The sequence below is a fragment of the Octodon degus genome, unplaced genomic scaffold (assembly GCF_000260255.1).
Source record: "Octodon degus isolate 3935 unplaced genomic scaffold, OctDeg1.0 scaffold00001, whole genome shotgun sequence".
NCBI classification, from domain to species: domain Eukaryota; kingdom Metazoa; phylum Chordata; class Mammalia; order Rodentia; family Octodontidae; genus Octodon; species Octodon degus.
In genome coordinates, this window is record NW_004524577.1 from 27,428,830 (window position 1) to 27,448,331 (window position 19,502).

Genomic DNA, 19,502 nt, shown 5'->3' on the forward strand with positions numbered 1-19,502 from the left:
ATAGCTGCTTTTAAAAGTTACTCCCAGTTTATGAAGACATAAAAGTACATGTTAGTCTTTAGTATCCACAGAGGACTGGTATCCCTCATTCCCCCTGCAATATTAAATCCATAGATGCAGTTTTTTTTCCTGAATATTTTCAATCCATGTTTTTACAAGTCAATGAGTTAGGAACTCAATGATAAAAGGGAACCAAGTTTGATTAAATCTATGTTCTTCAGAACAAAGGGAGGAAGATGCTTGCTAAAGTTATTTTCCATGGATTTAAAAAATGACTAAGGCTTCCCAGACCATTAAAAAGCAGTTTGAGATCGTTTACCATGTACTGTAATTGATAATAGGTGATAACTGACATAACTGATAGTTTAGTTGGTAGGTCTACCACTTACTTGACCTAAGACAGCAAGTTAATCATGTCTTACCATTCGTTTTCTCATGTTACTGAGACCTAAATATAGTTATATTATAACTACCATAAATGTAACTGACAGCAGTTAGACGCATTTTTCCTTTCTTGATTGGTCTTTTAAAAAGTTTACCCTTGTAATTTTGTGGATCTGTGTAACAAGAGATACATGACCTAGCTAGTTATGTATTACTGAGTTATACTGCAGCTAGTTACTATCTCGTTGTACTTTATCAACTTTTCTCTAATTGTTTTCATTTTTGTATCCTGGCAGATATGCAGAAGTTATAGAACAAAACAGCACTTTGTCACTGACTTCATTGTTTTAGTTTATAACCCATGAATCTATAGTTTATAAAGAATGCACTCACCGTTGGTACTACTGTTATGAAAAACTGTGATCCATTAGTATTTGATCCAGCATTGGCCATGCTGAGGGTGTATGGTCTATCATGTCTTAGTGTTGAATGAAATTCATCTTCAAATTCTCCTCCCCATATGCTTTCTCCTCCCATACCAGTACCTGTCGGATCTCCAGTCTGTATCATGAAGCCCTTAACCGAAAATATATAAAAGCATGTTACATGTCTTAAAGTAGTGTATATATGTAGGCTTTGCATGTTTTATGTTTTCTGCCAAGATGTATTCAGTGAAATCCTTGCTTCCTCAAGTATATCTACAAAGTTAGATTACCCTTAGCAAGTTAAATCTGGATAATGTATTTTGATTCAGTGACTGAAACGAGAATACAAAAGTTTGGGCTGGGCTTAGATGCAAATACATGCCTGTAATCCCACTAATTCGGAGGCTGAGGCAGGAGGATTGTCATGAATTTGAGGCTTGCTTAAACTACATAGTGAGACCCTGTCTCTACACCCCAATACAAAGGTCTTCTCATCTTTGACATGTACTACTTTCCTAATATAAAGAAAATAGTAAATAAATGTGTTAAGATTTAAAAAAAAATTATATTTTATGTCTTATAACTGTCCTCATCTTTTCATCAACTCAAATACCACAGACTTTCTGGAGGAGGAGTTTTCCTAATTCCTTAAGAATTTTCTGATTTTCTGTTTGCTTTTGGAGATAAAGTCTTTACTGTGAAGTTCAGGCTAACTTTGAAGTCCTGCCTCAGCGTTCTGAGTGCCAAGATTACAGGTATGCAGCACCACAACCAGCTCTTCCTACCATCTCTGATTTGCCAATAAGTAAGAACTATGTCACTGTCTCATCTTCTCTGGAATGCTGCTCAAACTCTCTCAGATATAAAAGTGGATTCATGGGTCAGAAGGCATTGTACTCTTCTATGGTTTAAAATCTTACACTCTAGATTAGACTTTGCCTAGTTATCAGGAACTGGTTTCCTTTATTTTGGGGTTTATCTCAGCATGCCCTTTGATTCATTGTCTTACCCTCTGCTCCTGAAATAATATTGCTCTTCCTGTCCTTGACTCTAGATGTGACCTATTATCCATTTTGTTGGCTTCTATAGTCCACTTTCCTGTTTCCTTTTAATACACTAGTATGCATAGAGAATTCTGTAAGCTTAAGTTTCTTGTGTAGGCTTGTTCTGTACTATTTGGTAAATCAAAAAATTAAAATTTACATAACTTACCTTAATTATACGGTGAAAAGTATGCCCATTATAATAACCATTTCTACTGTGAACACAGAAGTTTTCCACTGTCTTAGGGCACCTAGTAAAATATACATTAAAATTATGAAACTTATTTAAAGCACTTAAGACAATTTTCTTTGCAGTTCTGCTTCTTAATAACGTTCTCAGTGTCTCCTGGTTATTTAAGAAGGTGAATCTTTATATAACCTTTTCTAGTTTCAGGACAAACTAGTTGAAAGAGCATATAAACAGTAGCATATTCTCATTGTTCATACAGTAACTTTAGATCATATCTACTCATCAAGTTTGACAGTATTACTTCAAAGTCATTTAGCAGTTTAAAAAGTACAACCAAAGCATCTTTAGATATATCTTAAGTTACTTTACCATATATAGTAGTGGGTTAGGCTCCTAGGAAAGGTACTATTCTTACAAAAACAATGTTATAGTACAATGAGTCACTTTTGACCAGGGACTTAAATAGTGTTTCCCAAATTTTTTTATTTTTTAAATTTATTTATTTATTTGTGTGTGTGGGGCCAGCTCAGCCCACCAGGAGACAGGGCTGGCTGGCATGTGGTGCTGGGGGATTGAACCGCGGTCCCTCTGCTTTGTTAAGCTTGTTCTAAGTAGGTGCTTTAGACCACTTGAGCCATCTCACCAGCCCATGTTTCCCAAATTTAAACAACTGTAAAAGATACTCTTTTCAAATTATATGTTAATTTATCAACTTTTAAGTTAAAAAATTTTCAACTTTAAAAAACTAGAGCCTGTTTGTTTTTTCTTGGGATTTAATTTTAAAGCTTATCATTATTGGGACTAAAGAAGGAAAAACATTCTTTCTATAACATTTTGCTCTAAGAGGAAGACCAGTTATAACATAAGCAAGCCACAAAACCTAGAGTTCGGCCCTTTACTTAATGGTTATAATGATACACATTTGTAGACTTTGGTTTGTATTCAGCACTCCCACTCCCTGCTCTCTTTCCTTTGCTGTGTGGAGGATGAAACCCGGCCTCAGGAATGATAAGCAGTTTTCTACTGAGCTATAGTCCCACCCTACATTCAGCACTTTCAGTTAATATAGTTTATCCTTACAATAAAAAAGCCTTTGAATGTATACAATACTTCCCACTGTTTATTGGAACAGTTACAGAAATCTAAAGAACAGATGTCTTAGCATTTCAATTCTTCAAAAATGTTTAAGTCAAAATATAGTAACAAATTTTAAGTCATACAGTTTCAGATACACATTTACAAAAAAATTGGGATTTAGGCATAATGACAAAAATTTCACGTACTCAACAGGAAAAAGTTTGATATGAATGTCTCCCATGCTGGTATGGATAATGGCACTATCTGAAACTCGCTTTGGTCCTTCAGCTTGAGTAGCTGCCATCACTTCTTCTTTAGAAGGCTTCTCATTAAAAACATCTCTATCAGAATCTGCACTTTTTGTATCTTCTGGTTCTCGTCTAGTAAACTCAAGAAGGTAAATGAAAAGTGACTGAATGAATTAAAGTTTTCATTTGGTAAGTTTATCAATAAGAATATGTTACTTCTAATATATTTCAGCAAACCGAAGATTTCACCTCAGAATAAATCTTTATGGAATCACTTTCCATCATAAAACATGTAAGGGTGTTAAATTATTAGCTAATATGAAACAATCTATGTAATATAGTACATATTATTAAAAATGAGATTTAAAAAAAATGAGATTAAATTTCATTTTGGTAGAAATTTCCTTGGAAACATTTAACAAGGTAATAAGATCTCGTTTAGATAGCTTTTATTTGAGGTATCTCTTTTGCCTTCTGGTAGGTTTATGTTCTACCTGTTGCTTGCATTTCATGATTCCCCACTTACCAGTGAACTCAGTAATTGTGCACATTACTTGATGGATATAAAGTGCTTAGAGAACAGTAGCTAATGCACATTGACCCGTTCATGAACAGAACCCATTGCTAGGCAGGACAGTGGGGAATCAATAACAGATCTTAACTTTGTTTCCCCCTAGAATACAACCTGATTCTAAATTCTGAAGCTTAGATTAAAAAAGTGTGAGGATGCAGAAATCTGAAAATCATTAGTTTTCAAGGAGAATTTTACAGAGTCTTTCAGTTAAAACTCTGGACTTCTCAAGGCAGTTTACTTGATTCTCAGTAAGTAGAAATCTTCTCTATGTCAACGAGCAAGGTAAATTTAGTGTATCTGTTCCTACTATGTCTACTGCCGTTCCTTGATTGACTAGGACTGATTTCAAGTAAAGAAAGAATGAATTTAGGATGTTTTCATTTTATTCCTTAGCTCCTAAGGCAATAAGTTCACTATTATATTATATTTATATAAACTTAAAGTTATCTAGATTTAGCTCACATATGGACTTTTAAAATTCTATTTTTATTTCCTGACATTGGATTTAAAAGGATACAAAATACACACACACACAGTCTTAGTTTTTCTTAAGGATATGTGCAACGAATAAGACTGAAAAAAATCTGTAATAATGTTAATTACCTAAGTACTGCTGTTTTAATTATGTTTATTTTCTCAAGCTTTAAATATGTATACGTTTGTCAAGTAAAGTTAACTCAATGGAAAGCGAATACAAAATTTTAAATACAAATTAGCATGTTTTTAGAATTCTGTGGTAGTTTTTACTTCTTTATAGTTAAATTATAGGTAAAAAATGATTTTCATTTAACATATTTTTAGGCATAACTGAAAGTTTTAAGCAAAATTGTCATTTTAATCCAACTATTTTAGGTTGAAAACCTTGTTGAGATGGGAAAACTGCTATTTTGAACTTTTATCAAATTCAGGTAACCTTAATAGCATCAAAACTAATAATATATATTCTCATAAGATGAAGGAATATGTATACTATACTGGGTCTGTCATTTTAATAAACTCCATGGACTTAATAGTGAAGAAAACACATGTAATGGATTTTACATTTTTGGGCAAACTTTTCAGAGACAAAAATGATTGACTTTCACCCCAAAAAAGTGAGGGGAGGCACAGAAAGAATATAAGGAGGACATATAACTCAGAGTTGATGCTCAGAGCAGGAATCTAAGAACTGAGTAGGAAATGGGAAAAGGGCCGGCCAAATACTTAAAAGTGCCTGCTTAGGCAGATGCAGTGGCCCAGTTAGATCCCCTGGCCTCCTGTTCCAGCCTTCCCCTAGGGTGGCGTGCTGAGACAGCAATTGAGACTGGGCGTGGTGGCATGTAACTGTAATCCCAGCACTTAGGAGGCTGTAAACAGGAGGATCACTATGAGTCTGATCTACACAGTGAGACCCTGTAGACCCTCTTCTAACAAAGGAAATGGGAAGAAAAGTGACTGGCAGAAAGAGTAGTATGTTCAAAGGCTCTGATTCAAAACAAAACAAAACAAGAAAAACTTTTGTGAATGGAACAAATATACACTGAACGTAGTAAATGAACTAAAAATGAAAAAAAAAATCATAAAGCTGCAGAAGTGAGGACAGCCAATTAGATAGTTGGGGAGTCAATATAAGGTTTGACACAGAAACAAAAGTTTTAAGTGGGTCTTGCAAAGTTCTACAAATTTAATTTGTAGGACAGGTTGCCTTTAGCAGAGACCTTATTTTGTGGCTGTGCTGGGATCAAACCCAGGGTCTAGGGCATACTAGGAAATGTCCTACCAATGAACTATACTCTAGCCCTACAAAAATATACTTCATCAAATTCAAAAGGCAGAAAAGGAAAATGTATTAAGAGAAGGTCTGCAATTCAAGAGACTTAAGCTATGTTCAGAACAACAAGATGCAAAACAAGAAAAATACTAAAAAGATAGTTAAAAAACCTTATAGTAAAAGCTTTTGGATGTAATTAGGAACCTAACTACTAATTCCCATCCCATATCATAAAACAGTTGTAGAAACCAGGTTACAAATATTTCAAAACATGATAGGACATGATAGTTCAAAAATACCTAAATAAACTACTTAAAAATACTGTAGTATTAATGCTATAAATTAGAAAGTTTAAATGAGCCAGTATTTTCTTCAGTTGAAGGCACAAACCAAGAAAATAAAATTTACAACCTAGCTGTAAAGCCATTAAGGTCTCTTTCTTAAATACTTTCACATACCATATAAAATCTATTCTTTTTGAAAGATGTACAGACTACAGTTGGATCAGCTTGAATATTCTGAAGAACAGGATTTTCAGAAGCTTTCATCTCAATAGTAGTTGCAGCACGATGCTTTTTGGCTATTCCCTGAAACAGAGCCAGTTGCATCACTCTAATATTTTCTTGCTTGCCTAAGATCCGCACGCACCTAGAAAATATAGCTTTGTTTTATATAAGAAAATTACCAGAATTAGCTTCAATCATTGCAGCTTTACAGATAAATGCTAAGAATCAGTTGTCTATTATCTTTATAGAAACTAGCATTCCTCTACCCAGCCCCCCAAATGTATTTTAAATTATTTGGCAACTATAATTTTCAGGTAAAAATGCAATCAAGACAATGAAAAGGCAAATATAGGCTGGGATAAAATATTAGTAAAAGACGTGATAAACAGACTTCTATCTAACATACCAGGAATTCATAAACCTATCAAAAGATGTTCTGCATCATGTGATCAGGGAAATGAGAACTAAAAATACAATCACACATTAGAGCAGCTCAAATTGAGAACCCTAATAATACCAAATGCTAGGGGCCAGCAAGATAGCTCAGTGGTCTACCATGCCTGCTTAGGCAAGCTTAGGCAGGCTCAGGGGATCGTGGTTCGACCCAGGCATGACATGCCATACCAACCCTGCCCTCAGTGTGGGCTGAATTGGCCAAAAAAACTCCAAAAAACCAAATGCGGGGCCAGGGAGATGACTTAGTAGAATAAGCGCTTGCCTGGCAAGTGCAAGGGCCTGAGTTCAATCCCAGGTTCTGCCAAAAAAACCCCAAAAAACCAGAAAACAAAAAAACCAAATGCTAGTGAGGATGCAGAACAAGATGCATTCTCATGCACTGCTGGTGGGAATGTAAATTCTTGTTTCTTAAGCAAGTAAATTTATACTGTTGCTATATGATCCAGCATATACACCTTGGTGTTTATCCAAAGGAGTTGAAAACCTTTCTAGTCCTAAAAGAATAAATTTTTAGTGTTAAAGACATTAACAACAGTTGTTTCATTATTTTACATGCATATTCAAATTTACCAGCTCTCACAGCCCACAGACTCATCTAAGATTCTAGTAACTCCTAACTACTAAGACTTAACAAAAATAAAAGTCATGTGCAATGAAAGTTCAAACAGCACAGAATGCCAAGCAGAGCTGTCTAGACAGAAGAACATTCCTATCCACAGTTCAGGAAGGAGACTGGTTTTCTGTGTGTTTAGAGATTAGGAGAAATCTTTGGTGTTCAAATTGGACATCTAAATACTCTCCTATGCCTTTTGGGCTAGTTTAGTGCATTGAGTTGGAGAAAGAGGTCCAAGAAAGAAGAAATTCTTAGTTTCTGACCAATCTCCACCTCAGAGTTAGGTCTGAGCACTATGTACAAATATACAGAGGTCTGACCTTTACTGGCAGTGGACAACCTGGACGTGGAGTATTTAGTATCATCTCAGACCTGGTGTGAACAGGAACTCAGTACCCCCTGGGCCTGTGCCGGAGTCCTGAGAAAAAATGGGCAGTATCACCCAGGAGTTCAAGGATGGACACAGCCCTTAGTCCCCATCCTGCACTCATGGAAAGTGGACGCAGGCTGTGTGATACCTAGTGATATGGGGAGGAGCAGAGCCACACAAAATCCTGCACATGGATGTTTACAACAGCTTTATTTATAAATGCAAAAACTCAGAAGCAAGCAAGATGTCTTTCATTAGATGGATAAACTGTTGGACACACAATGGAATATTATTCAACACCAAGAAGAAATCAGTTGTCAAAATGCTGAAAGCCACGGAAAAACTTCCCACATATATCACTAATGGGAAGATGCTGACTTGAAAAGGGTGCACACTATGACTCTAACTGTGACATCTGGAAAAGGTAAAGCTGGAGAAAATAAAGACTAGTGTTTGCTGGGTTGAAAGGATACCAACTGATGAACATTAAGCAGAGGATTTTTAGGACAGCGAATCTGTTCAGTTCGATATTGTAATAGTGGGTATTTGTCCTTATACTTTTTTCCAACACACAGAACTTGAACCCTAATGAGAATCCAAAGTAATCTAAAAAGTAAAATAAAAGCAAGAGACAAACTTTGTGGAGCTGGAAAGGAAATTTGAGATTAGGGGAGGTGAGAAGGGAAGGGGAAGTTAAAAGGGTACAAGATGTATATGTATGAATTCCCCATTGCAAGTCATTTTATATGTATTATAAGCACATACTAATTTGAAAATAGGAACTCAATGCAAACGATGGTCTCTGGGTGAAGATGTGCCAATGTAGGCTTATCAACTGTAACAAATGTACTCTACTGAACACAACTACTTACACAGTATTAGTATTACACAGTATAATAAGCAGTCTGGAAGTATTTAAAGTATACCTATGAGAAGGTTTATATAGGTTATATGCAAATATTACATTATTTTATATGAGGGACTTGAATTTGGTATCCACATGGGTTCCTGGAACCAATTCCCTACGGACATCAAGGGATAACTGCACACTTTCATCTAGTCCTATTTGAATTTTCTTGCAAGCTATGCAAGAATTTAGATTGCCAACAATTATGTTTATATGGAAATATATAGCACAAAGCCTTTTCCCTTACAATATTCTGAAAGTTCTTTACATTCAATGATAGTGTCTGATTTTGTACCAAGACCAAATGTACTGTTTTAAGAAAAGGCACATTGTGGTTTTCATGTACTTTAACTTCTGATTTTATGTCTGGTATGATATAATGCTGAACTTTATGGTTAAAATATTTGGCAACATTTAACATGAATTAGGCTAATTTAAGCCAGTAAACAAAAAAGACATGGAAACTTGTTTAAAAAGGAACTATGCATATCTTCTATTTCTTTTACAAACAGAAAAGTAGAAATTTTTACATAAATTACAAACAATGGAGAGCCCACAGAAAAACTCAGTCAAAACATCTGATTCTACTTAAGACATTTGAAATGCTCCCATTTATCAGGCAGCAAACAAAACTCATTCTTTCCCCAACGAAGGAAATGGTGCTATATAATTGCATTTCTAATAAAACACAATTCATATTAAACTTACCGGTTTGTCTCTACATTTATAACTTTGATGCCTAGCATTGTTCCATACAGCACGAAGTGTCCAGTTTCATCAAAAACTATATTAATTAATCTTACAGCATCCACCTTCTCCAACTCACGTTCTACAGCCATTCGTCGGCCGAATTCCATGTCTGGTAGCTGTTGCCTCATCTGCTGCAGTTCAGTAAACATCTAGGAAATAAACCATTTATTAACAAAAATGCTACACACGTAAATATGAGAGGCAATTATCAGAATAGAATACACATTAAGAGCCATTAACAGTTTGTTATTTATGCATCTTTATAGAGATTTTACACCCAATAAATGAATTAAAAAGAATTTAAATTCAATCATAAATAGTAGTTTAGATCTGGGAATGATGCTTCTTTGTAGAGCCACTGCTCAGGATGTGTGAGGCCCTGGGTTTGAGATCTCACACCAAAAAAATTAGTTTGTACTACATGGTACCTATTTTTTCTACTTAAGCATGAACACATGTAGTTAGGTTAATGTAGTGTTTCCTCTAAAGAAATGATAAGACAGTTGCCTTTCAAATCTCAAACTAGCTCTTTCCTATGAACTACAATGTCAAGGCACATGTTCTAAATTTTGTAGTAGCAAATTTTCACCTAATTAGATAAAATCCATTTTAATGTTAGTATTCAGATATCAACAATTTAAAAGAAGAAAACATTCTTTTTTAAGGTACTAAGTATAAAGAAAAAAAAAAGGTACTAAGTCTCTGAAATCTTACATGTATTTTACTTTCAGCACACTTCTACTCAGACCAGACATACCAAGTAGTCAAAGGCCACATGTAGCTGTGCTTATTTCTATTGGACAGCGTAGCTATAGAATATTAGAACTTTGTACAAGAATCCTGTTAAGACATGTGAAAAATACTGTTTCTCTTAACTAAACTCTTAGTTATAAAAAATTCATGGTATTTCTCAAAATATATCATGTGGGTATTTATATTAGATTATTATCAGGTATGTGTGATTTAGGAAAAATGAGTATGACTGTCGATAGTCTGGAAATTTGATTTACTTTTGATGTCTAAGCCACATTTTCAAAATGTGAATCACAATTATTCAATTACTGTATATTTGTACTCCAAAACTTATGTTATGTCTCAGTATTTTTGATATCTAGGACATCAAATTTAACTCAAAAGTACCTCTTTGACCAGGCATAATGATGCAAGTCTCTAATCCCAGCACTTGGGAGGCTGAGGCAGGATTGTTTCGAGTTCAAGGCCAGCCTGAACTGCATAGTAAGACCCTGACACCCTTCCCAAAAAGTAGCTCTTTGTTACAGATAAGCTAGTTATATTTCTTTGTTGTCAATTGTATTTACTGTTTAATCTATAGTGTAGATATGAGAAAAAAAATACACAAAACTCTAAAACCCAAAAGGAAGTGTGTATGTTAGGGTATAAGGATGAGTCCAAGGTTTTATAGATGTGTAAAGCCTTGTTAGGCCTTGTCTTCGGTATTGAAGATAAAGCTTAGTACAAATTAAATTTTATTGCTCATTTGTATGACTGGAATTGCCTAGAATACTGAACTACCTTCTAGTGAGGGACTCACGTTTTTGGCCTAAAAAAAACTTAGTTTTCATGATGTAGTTTACAGATAGGTATTTATCCATACATATGTATTTCATAAATGTTTATTCAACCTAGCAAAAACATTACAGAATCATTCACAATATTTTAGCCTTTATGTGAGGTCTAAAATGTATGGCTATATGCAATAACCCTGAACATTTCAGGGAGAAAATACTGAAAGATAAAACTTTACTAAATTCAATTTTTTTTTGTCAAATTGGAACTTGACATGTGGTGAGAATTTGCCCCTTTCTTTAAAATGGAAATAAAAGATTCTAGCTATGTACCAGGTATTAGCATTTTTAGTAGTTAGTTTAATTGATCATTTTTCTTTTTTGATACACTCAACTTTTGCCACAGCTCTATTCTTAACCTTCTTGTTACCCAGTCTTATCAGTTTAGTAAATGTTGATGACAAGGAATGGAGTGAAATGTACCAATCAGAATACATTCTGAATTTTTTTTTTTTTCTGTAGTTTTTTGAGACAGAATCTTCCTATAGATATTGGTCTCACTCTCAACAATACTCCTGCCTCAGCCTTCTCAGTGCTGGAATTATAGGCATTTGCCACCACACCCAGCTTATGAATATTTCTTAAAGAATCTTCGAAGATCTACAAGTTGGTCATATGGACAAAAGTGAATAAAGTGAGAAGAGAAGGGAGTCTAAAGTGAATTTTGGGAGTCTTAAGAGGAGCAGCTTGTAGATCTTCTGTCCCTAAATAGGAGGTTAACTGGCTTAGGAAATACCACACAATAAACACTGGCAAGAGTGTTTGAAAGAGTAACAATACAAGGTAGAAAAATGTATCTTTAATGTGTTTAAAAAAAAAATCCAGAAAAATGGTCTTTCAAGAAATAGCACAAAATATACATGTTTTAAAAAGTCTGATTAAATTTAAACTGCACTGGGCCAGCCTGATAGCTCAGTGGACTAAAGCACCTGGTTAGGCAGAACGCAGCAACCAAGGTTTTGATCCCCAGGGCACGCTGAGATGGTGATTGAGACTGGGCGTGGTGGCATGTGCCTGTAATCCCAGCACTTGGGAGGCTGAAAACAGGATAATGACTATGAGTCCAATCTATGTAGTGAGACTCTGTAGACCCTGTCCTAAATACAGAAAAAATATATGAATATTTATTTAAGAAAAAATTCAAATTACACTTACACTTAATGATTCATCAAAGACTCTCATGAGTTTTCCAGTTAAAAACCTGAAAATTCTAACTTTTCTATCAGAACCTATAGTAGCTATTTTCCTTCCATCAGGTGAAAAGCATATGCTGGTTGGGTAAGCTTTACACTTGGCAAATTCATATAAATCTGTATCAGTTTTATACTCCCAGTTTACATTTTTTGGAAACTTATATTCATGAGGAGGGCCAGTCCAATACTCAATCATTCCAGATTTATCAGAAGATACCACTGCTTTGTAAACTGGGTTCAGCCGTATCTGAGTAAGAGGTGATGTATGTAGTTTCTCAAATATATGAAGGGGTTGGTTATCTCCTCGACCATCATAAATGAAAATTTTTCCTGTACTCTTCTCAGAAGCAGCAACTGAAGATATGGCATCTCCTGGGCAATAAATCCACTCACACTGTCCTGGAAAATAGCTGAAACAGTGAAGTGAGGAGAATGAGAGGAAAAAAGGTCAATACAGAAAGCAGGCACCTCTTCTCAGACTATTAGTAAATCAATGTCCTGCACAGTGATGTAGATAGCTTTGGATTTTGCACTAACAAACTGATACAGAATGGGGAGTAAGAGCTAATAGTTACTAAATTTTGACACCATGAATATAATGATAATAACATCTGAGAATCTACCAAGAGGAAAGCTGCAGATACCAGCCCATTTATTTCTCTGGATAAAGACATCTAATCAACCCTGAGCTTTAAGATATCCTGAATGATTTTTTTTTTTTTTTTTTGGCTGGCTCCGGCGGCCTTAAGGGCACATCTGGAAAGGCATGTGGAGCTGGGGAATCGAACCACAGTCCCTGGGGTCTGACTGGGTTTGCCCAAGCAGGGGCTTAAATAACTAAGCTAACCCGGAAGCCCCCAAGATATTCTGAAATACTGTCTTTTGGGTCTGTAAAATAGTCTACAGAGAACTGAGTTTTAAATAGATTAGCCTACAATAGCATACTTTATAAATCCTTTTTTAAAACAAAGTGCCGGTCAGATAGCTCAGTGGATGAAAGCACCTGCTTAGGGAGAGGCAGTGGCCAGGGACAATCCCCAGGGTGCACTGAGATGGCGATTGAGACTGGGTGTGGTGGCGTGCACCTGTAATCTCAGCACTTGGGAGGTTGAGAACAGGAGAATCAGTATGAGTTCAATCTACGTAGTGAGACCCTGTACACCCTGCTCTAAATTAAACAAAATAAATAAAAATATTTTAGTTATGATTGTTGAAAAAAAAATTTGCCTACTACACTCTATTATTAGCTAATGTTGAAATAAAAACTGTCAACTTTGGACATGCTGCCTGATGAATAAAGTACAAAAGAAGTAGGATGGATTTAATTTTATACCAAATTACACATTCAAACAAGTGCTGACTCCTACAAAGTAGTCATTCAGAGAAGTTCTGTTATGCCAACCATGGTGTTAATGTTCAACAGCAGTTTGGAACTCCTCATTTAGAATTTCTATCAGGGGAGACAGCTTGGCATCATAAGCGCCTGCCTGGCAAGCACAACATCCTGAGTTTCCCTGGTACCACAAAAAAACAAAAACAACACATACACACACACAAAAAAAAAAAAACCCCAGAATTTCCATCAATGCCTACAATATATTATATTGGCACCTTGGTTCACAAACTTAACACTTTCCATGATTCTGGTGGTAAACTGAATTAAATGGGGGGAAACCAAATCAAATTCGGTTCAATGTTACCCTTATGGAGAAATTTGGAGGTCACAAAGATGAGGCTGTAGTCTGATAGGCCTATGGCTTTATAAGGCAAAGGTCATGTGTTCAATCCCTAATACCTCCACTGCATGTGCACATACACACAAAAAACATAGAAAGAATTATCAGAAAACCCTGCTGAAATCTTGATCTTAGATTTTTCTGCCTTCCAGAATAGTGAGAAAAAATTCTGTGATATCAGTCTGGGGTGTTTTGTTATGCCACACAGGCAGAATAAAGCAAGTTGGAAAATTTTCTGACAGTGCTATGACTTTCAATGGTATTTCATTTACAGATGTATTAAGCGTATTTACTTAAAAAAAGACATTCTTAAAATATATACCTTAATACTGTACTATCTAGCTACATGGATTGGATATCAATATACTCTATAAAATTTAAAATTCACCTCCAAAATTCCAAAAATTGCCTACACCTTATAAGAACACAAGTCCATATTATTAAAATAAGTACAGTACAGGAAGAAAGTTGATTCTAAGTACAAGTAGTTAGATAGTATGGGTTTTTATTAATATAGTAAGTAGTATTAGGTATAATGAATCCTTAATATGATGCTGTTGGAAAATTTCTGATTAGATTCTGCTAAAGCAGAAGCCTCCAAACAACATCACAAAGATTCAGCCTAATTTCTCTAGAGCACATTTTAAAAAATGTGTGCTAATATACTGGTAAATCACTTACGAAACAGTGAAGTTTGGCTTAGAAATTATTTTTCTACAGTTAAAAAAAAATTTAAAAAGACTCACCCAAGCTTTAGCATATTGATCATGTCAAAGTTCACTACATCAAACACCTTCATTGCTTTATCATCACCCACAGAACAGAACAATGCTCCCTCAGCGCTAACAGCAATGCTTTCAATAATCCCTATTTGAATAAAATCAAAACATTTGAAAAAATACCAATAAAAGTACATAATTTAAAGAATCAATATTTTTAAAAGAAACTAATTGATATAGTTTAAAAGAGCTATAAAAAACCAAAACCATGAAATTCTTACCTAGGTGACTACGAAAGTGTTTGACAAATTCAATTCCTTCTTCTATCTTTTTCCAGAACTTAACATGTCCATCATGACTGGCAGTAATAATAAAGTCTGTCCTACATATACAAGATTTAAAAAATTAATTTCTAAAACATCTATGAAACATTCATTCACAAGCTTTATTTCAATAATTGTATGTACATATGCTGTACCTGTATACCACATGTGTGACTACTATATGTGTATAGATAAGACATTTTCAGTAATTTTTAATCCCAGAAGCCAGATCAGAACAAAATTAGGATTTGACATTAAAAATAAAGCTAGGTTTGATCCTATATACATATAATCTCAGCACTCTGAGAACCTGAGGCAGGAAGATTGCAAGATGAAACCCAACCTGGTAATTTAGTGAGAATCTTTGTTTTAAAAACAATGAAAAAAAGGGATGTAGCTCACTGTGGAAGCCCTGGATCCAATTTTTGCTATTACACACAGACAAAAATGATAAAATAAGTAAATTTCTCCAAGAATCACTGGACTTCAGGATTTCTTATAATTCTTTTTTTTTTAATTTTATTTATTTATTTATTTGAGAGAGAGAGAGAGAGAGAGAGAGAGAGAGAGAGAGAGAGAGAGAGAGAGAGAGAGAGAGAGAGAGAGAGAGAGAGAGAGAGAGAGAGGCCAGCTCAGCCCACCAGGGGGCAGGGCTGGCTGGCATGTGGTGCTGGGGGATTGAACCGCGGTCCCTGATGCTTTTGCTAAGCTTGTTCCAAGTAGGTGCTTTAGACCACGGAGCCATCTCTCCAGCCCACTTCAGGATTTCTTATTGCTAAAATTATCCTGTAGGTTATCTTTCCATGAGAAAATGTATTATTTTTCAGAGGCTGATAAGCTGCTTTCATATACAGCACAATTCACCATAAATTTGTTTTCTATTCTATACAAACATTTTGGATAGATTGAGAATCAGCAGTTTCTCCTTTAAGAAAAACAGAAACCACTGAAACCACGTATACGTCAAGTACTTTGTATATATAACCTCAATCAGTATAACAACTGTATTAAATGGGTATTTTAAAAGTCATAAAAAGTTTTAAAATATTAAATTTGCTTGTTCTAGGTTTATAGCTCGTGAGTGGTTTTCACAGCTATCTTAGCATAAAACCGATCATCGTTATGTTACACTCCAGTCTTAATTTTGAAAAAAAAAAAAAAAAAAAAAAGCCTGAAACAGTAACAGTGCTAGTATCTACTAGCACGTTAGCTGTGGATACACTGACAAGTTTGTATTAAGAAAAGTGTTTATTAGCTGCTTTACACACTGACAAGTTTGTATTAACAAGTGTTTATTTTGAATTGTCCTATGCATGAAATATGAATATATGTACATTCACATCTAAAGTGCAACTTGTTTTAAGAGATTAATAGACTGATCAAAAAACAAAACAATCCATAAGCAATTGAATGATGGAAAAAAAAGTTTCTATATATTTACTGCTTAAAATTATCGAAGCCACATCTCATCCAGATGTCTGTATGAGTCCCCTTGCTATTTATTTTCCTAGTGTGTATTCTTGTCCTCTTTGAATTCATTTACCTCAATACAGCCAGAGTGGTTCTTTAAAAAAAGAATTCCTGCTCACAGGTTCAAGATCCATGGAATTCTTCATATGGAGATTACTCTGAGATTTGGTCTTTACTTTTTTTTTTTTTCAGACTCCTCTGTCATTATCTATGTTTCTGCATCAGTAAAAATGAAGATCATATACAGCCCTATAAGGCTGTCCTTTGAGACAGTTTATGCAAAAAGCCTTCGTCTACTCCCTGGACACATTGGATGGATCCACAGAAGAATTACCATTATTTCAAATTATCTATTCATCCATTTTGAAAGTCCTTGAATAGTTCTATAGAATCTCTTCCTTGCTAATATTAGGGCCTAAGAGTCTAGCTATTAATTATTCCTGTATTTAGTGATATGCTCTATTCTTGGGGAAGCTCAGACACTATCTGTTTCATCCCTCTGTCTAAACTTTCTAAGGAAAAGTATGTACACATACTCTAGATTTCTGACTTAGTGATGCATTCCTTAAGTGACATAGGAAAAAACATTTTGGCCTCTAATAAACTATTATAACTTATGGGATTAAAATAAAAATATACTTATATATGGCTAAATTTACATTTATAAATCCAGCTCTACATTGAAGCTTTAAAATAAAAATTCCTGAGAAAAAATACAAAAGTTCTGATAAGACTTACTTGGTACATACCACATGGGTGATAACATCTCTATGCATGTAACTGCGCTCATACATGGATGCACTAGGGAGATTATCAAGATACACTCTTTCAAACTCTAGAACTGTGGGGAAAAATAAAAGATATATTTAATGCATGAATGAAGTGAACATTATTGTGTACTTTCCTTAGAATTTTCTAATTGCACTTTGTATTTCCTACATTTTAATTTCTCTGAATTCAAAGGTAAGGAAAAAAATTCAGTTTATCATAAAGTTTTATTCAAATAAAGTTTTAACTTTATTTCACAACACTGAATAGCACTGTTATTTAGTCAGTTTTGACAGGTTCCCAGGAAGTATACAGATGCTTAACTGTACCAACTGTGCCAACCAACTGAATGGATCTGGCTTAATATGAAGGTTCCATTAAAATAAATACATAAACACTATTAAAAGTTTCACAAAAATCTTAACAACCACCTTCCTAACATGTAGTTTCCAGTCACTAGCACTAATTTCAAAGAGACCTATGACCAAGATGTCTCAGTTCATTAAGGCACTAATCCTCTTTTAGGTCACTGATGCTGAATTCAAACAAATAAAGACAATAAGCACATTTTTAGAGCTGAGAAAATCATAGAGAATATTTGAGTGTTTCTGATTTATTTTCCCCAGTCATAATACAGCTATAAGAGCTATAAACAGTAAATTAAGGAAATCTTGATTTATTATATGAGCTTTTATATTTACCAAATAATTCAATAATGGCCAATCATGCCTATATAAAGTTGCTAAATTAGGAGAGTTACTTTGGGCTTTTAATGACTGCTACATACCACACTTAAACTTGTTATATGTAGCAAATTACTTTCACCTTCTTAGTAACAGATTCTCCAGTTTTATATGGGCTTACTGTCATCCATTTAAAGATATTCATTCTCATCTTCCCCCTCAGTGACATAATAATACAATATGGATAAAATGTGTTCCGTGACAGAAAGTTTCCTTGAAAACTGTATCCTTTCCCTTCTTTAGTTTTATAACTTGGAACTGGAATATGATTATAATTTTATTACTAAATCAGGATAAGGAAGATTAGGACCATGCCTGAGTAGTAGAAAGCTACAAACAGCTTCGGGAACTCTGATGGCTCCATAGTAATCTTGGATTGGTGACTGTTAGGCTTTTATCCTTAAATGTGTGCTTGTATTTTCTTTATATTAAAATGTATATAAAAAGCCTAATTTCCAAAGTATATATTAAAGGGGATGATTCTCTTTACAGAAAGCTAACATTAAGCACCTGTCCTTTTAGAGAGAAATTTCAATAATTATTTTAAATATTTCTCATGTATTTTTTAATTTCAATTTTTTCTTCAAACTAAATACACTATTGGCAGGCATAAGAAAATAAACATATGATAAAGAGTAAAGATTTTGGTATTTGATAATTTATTTCTCTATCTCAACTATAGTAAGTTTATTTTTTATGTATTTGGTATAGGATCTCACTGCACAACTCGGATACATAGTGATCCTCCTGTTTTCAGCTTCCCCAGCGCTGGGATTACAGGCGTGCACCACACCTGGTCTCCGTGGCCAGCTCAGAATACCTGGGGGCAGTGCTGTCACAGCATGAGGTGGTGGGGATGGAATCCTAGTCCTGTACTTGTGTAAACGGGTGTTTAGTCCCCTGAGCTATCTTGCCATCTCTATGCTAAGTTTATAAGATATTTATTTCCTAAAATTATCAGCATTTCAATAGTTTTTGGATTATTTAACCCACATTAAAAGAGAACATGTAACATATTCAAATACAAAAAATAATTTTAAAAATGTTACAATATTCATTAATGTTCATTAATATACTTAAGGAACACTCGCTTTATGCAGAGTATGGGATCAAGCACTGGAACAAAACAGGCACAATCCTTGCTCCTTATGTTTAGTCATACCAGTGGACAGAAGAAAAAAAAAAATCAGAAAACTATGAGTAAATATTCAATTGCAAATTGTAGCAAGAGGCATGAAGGAAAAAGTTGCTATGAAAACATTTAAAAGGAGGACCAGCCAGTAAAAGAAAATAAATAAACATGTACTATGTTCAAAACAGTTTCCTTCAAAATTAGAATACATAAAATATGAAGGCTTCTTGTAAAGTTAAGTGTGAAAAACACTATCTCAAGAGTTAGGATCAGTGACCCTTGAAACCCGTCAAGATTTCCCAGAGGTGACAGCTAGGTGCTAGAGGTTAAAAAAATGCAAGGAAGGGAGAGAAATTATTCTAGTTGTGTCATAGACACTATGGTATCTCGGGCCAGCATCCATAGAAGAGTACATGCCCCATGCTCAAGAAGTTTGGTATGGCTAAAGTGCAAAATAGGTATAGACATACTGGAGATGTAATGGATATATTTGGAGATGTAATGGATTAGTAAAAAGACTGATCATATAAAAAAAAAAA

At 34.6% G+C, this 19,502-nt stretch overlaps 1 protein-coding gene across 1 annotated transcript in view; it reads right to left on the minus strand.

The window, feature by feature from the left end:
* Positions 1–19,502, minus strand: part of Ppwd1 (peptidylprolyl isomerase domain and WD repeat containing 1) — a 22,847-nt gene that overhangs the window by 2,418 nt on the left and 927 nt on the right. The window contains exons 2-10 of the mRNA XM_004623207.2: positions 17,059–17,161; positions 14,809–14,909; positions 14,555–14,675; positions 12,035–12,482; positions 9,252–9,442; positions 6,150–6,339; positions 3,326–3,507; positions 2,022–2,103; positions 778–960 (exon numbers count right to left, since the gene is read on the minus strand). Of these exons, the coding sequence (XP_004623264.1) occupies positions 778–960; positions 2,022–2,103; positions 3,326–3,507; positions 6,150–6,339; positions 9,252–9,442; positions 12,035–12,482; positions 14,555–14,675; positions 14,809–14,909; positions 17,059–17,161 (1,601 nt within the window). The remainder of the gene's footprint in view (positions 1–777; positions 961–2,021; positions 2,104–3,325; positions 3,508–6,149; positions 6,340–9,251; positions 9,443–12,034; positions 12,483–14,554; positions 14,676–14,808; positions 14,910–17,058; positions 17,162–19,502) is intronic.